A 10,260-nucleotide genomic window follows, 5' to 3' on the forward strand; every position below is an offset into this window, starting at 1 on the left:
AAGTTGTACATATGACCCCTGATGCTCATTTCGCGTGCAGCTTGCATAGTGGAAGCGTGGGGAAGGCTGTCGAACGCCTTTGTGACGTCTAGTCCAACGACGATGCGAGGGCATAAAGACAACGTGTCTAGCACATTCTTTTTTAAAGGAGCATATGTTGAGTGGAAAGACCAAGTCTGAATTCATATTGTGCGTGCGGCGAAAGGCTATTTTTTTCTAACCACCATATTAATATTGATTGATATGTGGGGTTTACACCATATTAAACTTGCATTGATCATTCTCTTCACAAACTTGCAGAAGCATCACGTGAGAGAAACCAGTGTCAAATTATTGAGACAGTTCGGTGGCTTGCTCGGTTTTGGAATAGGTTTGACCATAAAATCGTGCCAATCCGCTGGAAGATTTCCGTCTTTACATATATATGGTTAATATTCGCCAGAAGAGCAATTTAACGTCTTGCTGTGAGGTTTTGATGTGCGCTACCGCAATTCTATCAGCTCCTGGCGCACCACATTTGTACATTCTGCTCAAGGCGTCTTCGAATCCCGTAACCGTTAAAGGTTGGTTTAAATCGTCGTCTCCTGGAGCGTCATCCCTCGCACAGGGTCTGTCCGTGGGAAAAATACGTCTACTGCTTCTTCTGCGAGTTCTTCATTGGTAATGCCTTCCTTTAGCACAACACGTGGGGCACCGTCAGGTGTCTTGCACCGGCGCAGAAGAGATCTCCGAATACCCCACGCTTTACTTGAATTTGTTGACCTATTGATCTGCTCGCACACTTCCACCCAGTGCTCAGAGGCTAGCTGCCTAGTGTACTTTCCCATTTATTTTTGTACTGACAGCAATTGGCTTCGTACAGTTTCGCGCGATATTTTGACGTTTCCATAAATGCAGGAGGTGCTGCAGAGTCTGGGTGATCTTCAGCTACCTGCAGCACCTTTATGGCTACGTGCTTAGCGTGCCTAAGTCTTTGTTAGAAAGTCAAGGCCGGTATTGAAGGGGTTTTTTGTAGCTGCGTGCGATACGCCACTCCCCCAGTGCGTAATAAGGCACTCATTTGTGAGATTAGTTGCAGCATAACACTGTGATAGCAATAGGAAGATGGTCGCTGCCTAGAGGATCCTGAAGAAGCTTCCAGTGACATACTCTTGGTTTCGAGGACCACGTCAGTCTGGGCGTTTTTTTCTGCTTGCCTTGCGTCCACGCCACATGTTGAGCATTAATATCTCCACAGACTAGAATTGTGTCAATTGGGTAGATTCTTTGGAAATGCTGAATGTAGCTAAAAGCTGCAACGCTACGTTTGGTCTGCTTTCTTTCTGGATGCATAAAGGCCCCGAGAACGAACACTGGCGGCGCCGCAGTCGCAGTAAAGTGACGTGACGGCAATGATTCGCTTACTCCGCGGCCGAGTGTCGCCTTTTAGGGGCGAAGCTCCTTATGGCGTGGCTTGTGCGTCTCTCGTAGAACGTAACCACCAGTGGCACATACCCGAAATAGCGGTCCTTACGATTTTGACCTCCAAGGTGGTTCCGGTGAGAGATTTCTTCTGTGCGTTGTTGAACAATAAAAGATAGTGCTCAATGCACATGTTAATGGCTGCTAAGGGGGAATGAGAGACAGGAGCATTCGGCCTTTAGGTAACGCGCACGCTGCGATCCCCATCAGCAGCTATTGGCATGTACATTGAGCACGATCTGACAAGAAAGGGTTGCTACGTTATACTCACTGGGTGTAACCTCCTTGGTTTTAGAAAGGTTTAGCGAGCGTTGGGCCGCATAGCCATGAATACAGTGAACTAGTATATACCATGAACTCGGGGTGGTTAAAGGTGGGAAGTAAACCCGAAGCGCAAGCCGTAAGAAAGTGTGCATGTGCCACCTCCTGTTTAGTCCTTGAAAGGTCCGCTGGATGGCGGTGCTTCTATATGGAGAATATATGATGAAAAGATGCGAGATGGTGGTACTTTGAGTGCTGAATAGATGGACAAACGGACACACAGACAGATCCATGGATGGACGCATGAACGGACGCAGGCGCGGATGCATGGACGAACGCAGGGACGAACGCACGAACAGACACACGCACGGACGGGGGATGGACGCATGGACGGTTACACAGACGTACGCAGGAACGGACGGAAGCAAGAACGAATGGACGGACAAATGCTTCGCCCCACTCCCCATAATTCACTCCGTGGATATGCTGCCATTTTTTTCTGCCCCAGCCGCGTGCCCGCTGTTACGCGGTACTAGAGCCCCCATAGCGATACGGTGTTCATACATGCTCATTGTTGCGAGGCAAGTCTACTGAAGTAGAAAACGGCTATTAATCTACACTACTAGCGCAAGTTAAGTAAGCTGCAGAAAGTTGCGATAATCTAAAGGCAAGCTAGCTCTCGTTCGAACGGAAGCTTCAGTGTGGAAATGGTGGTGCGTGACAGGTAGGCATGCGCTGGTTTCACCGCTTACGCCATTAAATCAGTGCTAAAAGGCTTTACGCTGATGCTTGTGGGTATCGGGCTGGCTGCGTCTCGTACGAAGGTAAAGCAAGGACGACGAAGGCTCCACACCAAAACGAAGAACAACATTTATTCAACTAAGCACGGCATACAGCAGGTCGGCCCAGGCCGAGACAGCCACGCAGCGACCATCATTCCGGGCAGCAGCAATCGGCCTGCGCGGGTGACGTTCTTTATTGTGAGGTATGAAAAACAATTTCTCAGTCAGCATCGTAAACATATAGCTGGCAATGCTAGTTAAAAAAAAAGAAAATGAACAGGGCAGAGCCTAGTGAAATTTTGAGGGGGAAGGATATGCAGGAGAAGCGGACTCCACCCCCAGTCGAACCGGACGAAAAAAACATTTGTTTTGGTTTACAGGCTTGTTCTTGCTGCTAACATGTTCCGCCGAGTTAATCTTCAGTGATGAAGCCTTGCGATGCGCAGTTTTATGGGGCTGTCTTGGAGTTGCTTCTCTTGTTTGTTGTGAGAGTAGGAGTTGCCTATTGATTTAAACTTCTCTTCCGGAATGAGTGCTTTGTAAAACTAAAAGACTTCTGATTACTGCGCCCCTCCCCCCACCTTCTTAGTGGTAAGTTGGTTTGCATATTAGTTTCTTTACTCTTCCTAGTAGCAGATTCGGTGTAGGTATGTAGATTTGGAATTATTTTCAGATTTTTGTTTCATTTTCTGTATATAATGATATTTTGCAGAGTCAAAGTGCGAAGAATGTCGAGTTGCTTAAAATATTAGTGGATGACTTGTAGGTATTACTTCAGAATATATTTTCGATTATCCTAATTCTGAGGAAGAAAGTTTTGAATTGTGACAGATGATTTTCGATAGTTGGTAGAATTTTACCCTTCGTTATTGCAATGTATAGAGACAATTTTTCCTGAAACATTTTTTTTGTTTTTTGTTCTCTTTATTTTCTCTTCTTTTTCAAGTTTTTTTTTCTTTTTTTTCTTTCATCTTCTTCCTTTTTTTTCTTTTCTGTTCTCGCTCTGCTGGCTTTTATACTTTCATAAAGCAAAACTCTCGCGTTTTTTTTGTCTTCCGCATCTTTTTTTAAATTTTTCTTGTTTTTTTCTTTTTCCCTTTTCTTTCTACATTTTTTCTCTTTTTCATTCTCTTTTCTTTCATGCATTGTTTTTTTGCATATTTTTTCTTTGCAGCGACTATGGTGACGAAGTCCGTCAACGCAATCTATCGTTGGAGTGAGGGGGGACGTCAGCGTACGGTAATTGTGATTACAGTGACGGGGTCTGTCATGATAGCGATGGGCCCCGTCACCATGATGTAATGACTATATACAGTGAGGGGGCCGCTCACCATAGTGAAATAGTAAAAATGAAGGGGCCCATTGCCGTAAATTTGCAGTCGTTTAGGACGCCACTACTTCGCTGTTTTGGGGGCGTAGTGGGTTGACGCGCAGTTGAAGAAGCGATCTTGCCGCAGGTCGTCAGTTCCAAATTCTGTTTTAATATTTTTCAACTTTTTTTCTTAGAGTAATGCTTTAAGATTGACGTTATCGCTCAAAAAAAGTCATAATTTCGTTTTTTTTTTCGCAAGAAAATTATGAAGTTGTTTCTGCCGTTTGTTAGACAGCTTACCATATCAATTTCGTGGCGCAGTGTCGTTGGTGTCCGACTTCGGTTCGAATTACGCTCTCTTTTGAATTTTCTGCTCTCAGTATTGCTTCAAATACTATACTTGTTGGTACATGATAATCGTGTTCATTCATCGGGCATATGATTATCAACCTTATTGTACATCCAACGTGGAATGAAGACTTTTCCCTATGATTTCCTTTGATACTACGCTGGGCAAGCAGATTCCATTGTATGCTTGACTATTTCCGCATTGAGCAACCAGCCTCGGTGTAGTTTCCATCCCTTTGCAACCATAACGCATTTCCAACTAATAATTTGTTAGAAATAATGTGATGTTTCCAAAATAATTCATTCCCCGTATTTTTTGTGTCCCTGCATAAAGGAGACATATGGCAGATGCCAAACGTTCTGCAGGTCAACATGGAATGTGTTCCTATCCTGAGGGATCTGCAGTTAGACGATGTGCTACATTAAGTCCCAAAATCACAACATATGACTCTATACATATGGCTCCGACTTAGGGCCTACTTCACCTGAAATCGCACACACAGACTTCATGTGATAGAATCGGCTCGTTTAAACGAGGGGATATGCAGGTCACTTTCGTCCCATGAATATGTGCTATTGCTGTGCGAACGTACATTTCGAACCCTCTACGGCGCGGTAGTTACTCGCGCTGTGGTGTGCTCTCTGTTAATGTCGTGCCATCTTGAGACAGCGCTGATAGAGCGAAGCGTTGTCCGTGTCGTTTTCGGCAAATAATAAGCGAGCGCACCGAAGGCGTGGGCGTGTACCGGTCATCCGGTTACTTTAATTTGCAAGTGCTGGCTGGTGCAGCTGCAGGCTTGAGTGAACCACATGGTGCGACCGAGTCGATAAAACTACAGTGTACACAGCAATGAAACGAATACGCAAAAATTACCATGCATCTATGAGCGTCGATGTATGCGCAACGCTGAGGGAAGGTAGCCGAGGGAAGCTTGAACACAGTCACCTCGCGCAACAGTAAAAAAAAACGAAAAAACACATAAAATTATCCAATCACTTCAGTGAGAGCACAATTAAGTAGCCCTATGTTGAGGCCCGTGAGCGTTATTAAAACGGGCCACCTCACAATTGCTCCGTAACGCTTGCATTGCCTCGATGCGGTGTGCACGCGCTTTTAATGGTGGTGGTGAAAACTCCCTATGCTTGCAGTACTGCAGTGTATTTGGCGTTGGGGGGGGGGGGGGGGAGCTCAGAAGACGGCTACACAGCGGCTGCCGCTCAGCGAGCCGGGTCCGTCAGCAAGAACTTCGACTCAGCTGATTGTCCAGGTTCTTTCTGGCTATCAGCTCCTCCCATCGCTTCACTGTAGGATGTTGCCCAGCGTGATTCTGCCCTTAATATGGGCAACATTACTCGAAAGAAAGAGAAAAGTTTAGTTGGTCAGCGCGATTCGAACTGAAGCCGCCCACCAACAACGTGGCAACTGCGCCTCGAAAACCAGCCCAAATAGCGACAGGATTTTCCTGCAAAAAAAGCAAAACTACTACTCCTTCACAGCAGTAATGCCAATCTTCACGTATTACCCTAAAAAAGAAAAAAATAAGTAAATAACAAAATTGGAATTCAAACTGACGATCTGCCCGCAGCACGATCGCGAACTGCGCGTCAACCCACTACGCCGCCAGGGCAACGACACTGATGCATCGTCATTTGCACATGTCACTGCCACTGCGCACGTTGTGTGCGCATACCCTTCAGAGGCTATAAAAAGCCTCGCTCCCAATAAACGTTGTTCACTGTTGTACATTCGTGTCTGTACGCTTCAGTGGCGACGAGGCGGTCGAACCGTTGGTCGCGCTGCGACCATGGCTGCACACGCGGGCCCGCCGGGTTTTGATGAGGAGGCGGACAACTGGGAGGCTTACCGGCTACGCTTGGAAGCATACTTCGAGGTTCACGACGTCACGGACGAGACGAAACGCAGGGCAATTTTGGTCACGGCGTTGAGCACAAAGACAGTGGATTTATTGGCTGCACGATGCGCGCCGGCGAAGATACAGGACCTGAAATACGAAGACGCTGTGAAGTTCCTGGGTGAGCGATTTGCTCCGGCGTGCAACAAAATCGCAGAATCGTACAAGTTCTTCACAAGGAAGCAGCTTGCAGGGGAGTCGGTAAATTAATTTCTCGTGGACATACAAAAGATTGCAAGCAGGTGTAATTTCGGTAGCGCCCTCGACAGGATGCTAAGGGACCGCATTGTTTGCGGCCTGCGCGACGCTAGTGTTCGTCGGCAGCTGTTGGCAAAAGCGGAACTTGCTCTGAGGGAGGCGGAAGAGGCAGCGCGTGCAGCAGAGATGACAGCGGCAAACGTAGACCACATGGCCAGCGCGCAAAACACGGACAATGTGCACGCTATGACGATGAAGCGCAGAGGCCAACCAACTAGGCATCCGTCACTACGAGAGTCGGCGAGCAGGGAAGACTGGCGGCACGAAGGGACGTGCCCATGCTGCGGCAAAAGTGGTCATACAGCGGAAAAATGCAAGTTCCGTTCTGTTAAATGCTTCACTTGTAAGAGGCAAGGACACCTAGCCCATGTGTGCCAGCAGCACCAGTCCCGGCAAAACAAAGTATTCCACTGTGAAAGTCAGTGGTCTGATAATGGCAACTACGAACAATTTCTGCTCAACTTGCAAGTGGCATCGGTGAACATGGTCCAGCCAATTTATCGCACCATGGAATGGGATGGCGAGGCCCTCCGAATGCAAGTAGACACCGGTTCCCCCGTGACAATCATCACATGGCCTACCTACACCAAATACCGTCACCTTTGGCCTCGGCTCCAGAAGACTACCTTGCAACTGACTTGTTTCCTCGGTCAACTTCCCGTCAAGGGTCAACTCAATATCTCGGTGACGTACGGCGGGACCACACTGGACGCTACCTTGGTGGTGCTGGGGTGCTCTGGACCGGATCTGTGTGGGCGGGACGTCATCAAAGCCCTCGAACAGCACGGAAGGCAGGTTCTCGCCGTCGGAATGAAGGCTGCCCCCGGTAAGCCATCCTCTACTAAGGACGATTTACAGGTGCTGCAGTTGTTAGACGAGTTTCAGGACTTGTTCTCGGAAGAGCTAGGTTTAATCAAAGGGCCACCCGTTGAGTTACGCTTGCGCGAAGGTGTCGTACCTCGTTTCTTTTAAGGCACGTGCCGTGCCTTACGGGATGAGAGAAGCCGTTAGCCAAGAGATAGATCGTCTCGCTCAGACAGGAATCTTGACACCAGTTGCTTGCGCTGACTGGGCAACGCCTCTTGTTCCGGTAGTAAAGAAAAATGCGTCCATACGACTTTGCGGTGACTTCAAAGTAACAGTCAACGCTGCTTGCCACACGGAAAAATATCCGTTGCCCAAAATTCAAGACATCTTTGCTAGCTTAAGTGGAGGCGAAGTGTTCTCTACAATCGATCTAAAGGACGCTTACAGTCAGCTACCTCTAGATGAGAACGCAAAGCAGCTTCTAGTCGTTAACACGCAAAAAGGACTATTCTGCTTCAACCGGCTCCCTTTCGGTGTAGCGTCCGCCCCAGCAATTTTCCAGAGACGCATGGAAGTCATCCTTCAAGGAATACCGGGTGTTCAAGTTTACTTGGATGACGTGGTTGTGGCAGAGAAGCAAGACAACTGCGAAAAATTGCGCGAAGTCTTCCAGAGGTTACGGGACTACGGTGTGAAGCTTCACCCAAGCAAATGCAAAATACGGAAGAAAGAATTTGAGTATCTTGGGCACCGCATATGTGCAGATGGCCTTTTGCCGAAAGCGGAGAACATTGAAGCAGTATCAGGAATGCCCAGGCCCACATGTGTGGCAGAGCTGCGGTCATTCATCGGCTTTGTGAGGTATTACCATGCATTCCTTGGCAACTTGTCCACTGTTCTCGCACCGTTGTATGAACTGTTAAAGAAAAACGCCCGTTGGCAGTGGGGAGCAAGACAAGAGGCCGCTTTCGAAGCAACGAAACGCCTCGTCAAAGGCGCCAAGTTCCTCACGCACTACGATCCGCAAAAGCCCCTCGTGTTAGAAACGGACGCGTCGTCTTACGGCATCGGGGCTGTTTTATACCACCGGGTCAACGGAGAAGCGAAGCCAGTTGGATTTCGGTCGCGCACTCTGACTGCCGCAGAGCGGAATTACGCACGAATTGAGCGTGAAGCGCTGGCAGTTGTCTTTGGGGTGACCAAATTTCGTGAGTACCTACTGGGTAATACTTTCACGCTAATTACAGATCACAAGCCACTTCTGCGACTGCTCAGCCCGGACAAGCCCGTACCTGCTCTGGCAGCGGCACGGATCCAACGTTGCTCTTTATTACTCAGCGGCTACACGTACACGATCGAGTACAAGGCAGGAAAAACCCTTCCGGTAGCTGATACCCTGAGCCGCCTTCCGGCAAGCTACCAGCACGATGCCAGTACCACGGAGTCTATCAATAACGACGTCCGTGAGTACGTACTTTTTGCTGAGCAACTAGACACCACCCTGATGTCGTCTAGTGATTTGGCCCGGGCGACAAAAGCAGATAGCACACTCAAGCAAGTCGCTGTCTATATTCGCGACGGCTGGCCTAGGAAACTACCGAGATCAAAACCAGACTTACGTCCATTCTTTTTAAAAAAAAACACGAACTTGTGTGCAGTAATAACATTGTCTACTGGGGCCACCGAGTGATAATTCCGGTCGCCGCCCAGAATTCCGTGCTACGCATGCTGCACGAGACTCATCAAGGGATGACGTCGATGAAGAAGTTGGCGCGCTCTATATTTTGGTATCCTGGGCTGGATCGGGACATTGAACGTGTGGTAAACACTTGCCCTGTATGTGTGCAGTGTAGCAGCATGTGCACCTGCCAAGGAGCCTGTGCCATGGCCGGAAACCAAGGAAAAGTGGTCAAGGGTGCACGTATACTATGCCGGCCCGGTTGACGGACATATGTTGCTCATCGTGGTTGATTCGCACACGAAGTGGATAGAGGTGAGCCCAGTGAAGATAGCCAGCGCGGGACGGACTATCGAAGCCTTACAATCAATGTTTAGTAGGTTTGGCCTGCCCCGAACCGCGGTTTCCGATAACGGGCCACAGTTCACTAGCGCGCAGTTTCAGTCGTTCATGAATGAAAACGGAATTTGCCACTTTCGCACCGCACCTTATCATCCGCAGTCCAACGGTTTAGCAGAGAGGGCAGTGCGAACGATTAAACTGGGACTACGCAAGAACGCTAGAGGCACACTGCAAGGCCGATTAGACCAAATTCTGTTACAGTATCGCCGCACCCCTCTGCCCAGCGGGAAAACGCCAGCGTTCATGCTGCTGGGTTTTGAGCCTCGATGCAAGTTGGATAACATCGTGTCATGTCGGCCATTTTCTCACGCAGATATGGAGCACCCCGGAACCACTCGCCAAGTTGGAGACTCTGTTTGGTACAGGAACTACGGGACAGGAGCCAGGTGGAAGGTTGGCGTCGTACAGACACCCGAAGGCCACCGCATGGTAACCATCAAGGCCGCAGACGGCGAACATAATCGCCGGCATTATGACCAGTTGAGAGGAAGAGAAACCGACAGCACGGGACTCGCTGCCGGTGAAGCAGAAGTCAAGCAAGAGCCCGGGGTTGAGGCACCGCAGACGGAAGCTGGCGAAACTGGTGCACCACTGACCTCAAGAGAACCCCAGAGCCCAGGTGCGCCAGACACAGACAGCCGACCAAATACGCATGATAACCAGGTTGGAAATGACGCCAGCGGCACGCAATCTGATGGCAATAAAGAGTTCGATCCTGGCGAAACCATGTTACGCAGGTCCACCAGAAACCGACGCCCGCCGGATCACTACCAGCCTTAAGGGGAAAGAAGGCTGATGCATCGTCATTTGCACATGTCACTGCCACTGCGCACGTTGTGTGCGCATACCCTTCAGAGGCTATAAAAAGCCTCGCTCCCAATAAACGTTGTTCACTGTTGTACATTCGTGTCTGTACGCTTCAGACACGACTACTAAATTATGGCAAACGACTACATATTTACGGCAACGCGCACCCTCATTCTTACCATGTCACAAATGTGACGGGCCCTTGTCTTTAACGACAGTACTGCTTTGACG

The 10,260-nt window shown here is 48.8% G+C and overlaps 1 protein-coding gene across 1 annotated transcript; it reads left to right on the forward strand.

The window, feature by feature from the left end:
* The first annotated feature begins 6,347 nt into the window (after positions 1-6,347).
* LOC142765247 (uncharacterized) lies at positions 6,348-10,018 on the forward strand. The gene is made up of 4 exons (XM_075865946.1): positions 6,348-7,161; positions 7,682-8,605; positions 9,536-9,841; positions 9,960-10,018. The coding sequence occupies exons 1-4, from the start codon at positions 6,348-6,350 to the stop codon at positions 10,016-10,018; spliced, it is 2,103 nt and encodes a 700-aa protein (XP_075722061.1).
* The last annotated feature ends 242 nt before the right edge of the window (positions 10,019-10,260 follow it).

Source organism: Rhipicephalus microplus, chromosome 1 (assembly GCF_043290135.1).
Source record: "Rhipicephalus microplus isolate Deutch F79 chromosome 1, USDA_Rmic, whole genome shotgun sequence".
Lineage (NCBI taxonomy): Eukaryota > Metazoa > Arthropoda > Arachnida > Ixodida > Ixodidae > Rhipicephalus > Rhipicephalus microplus.

Coding starts and splice junctions, on each gene's coding strand:
- LOC142765247 (XM_075865946.1), top strand. CDS start 6,348: ATGCTAAGGGACCGCATTGTTTGCGGCCTGCGCGACGCTAGTGTTCGT. Junction 7,162..7,681: donor CGGAATGAAGGCTGCCCCCG/GTAAGCCATCCT, acceptor CTTTCGGTGTAG/CGTCCGCCCCAGCAATTTTC. Junction 9,842..9,959: donor AAGAGAACCCCAGAGCCCAG/GTGCGCCAGACA, acceptor CATGTTACGCAG/GTCCACCAGAAACCGACGCC.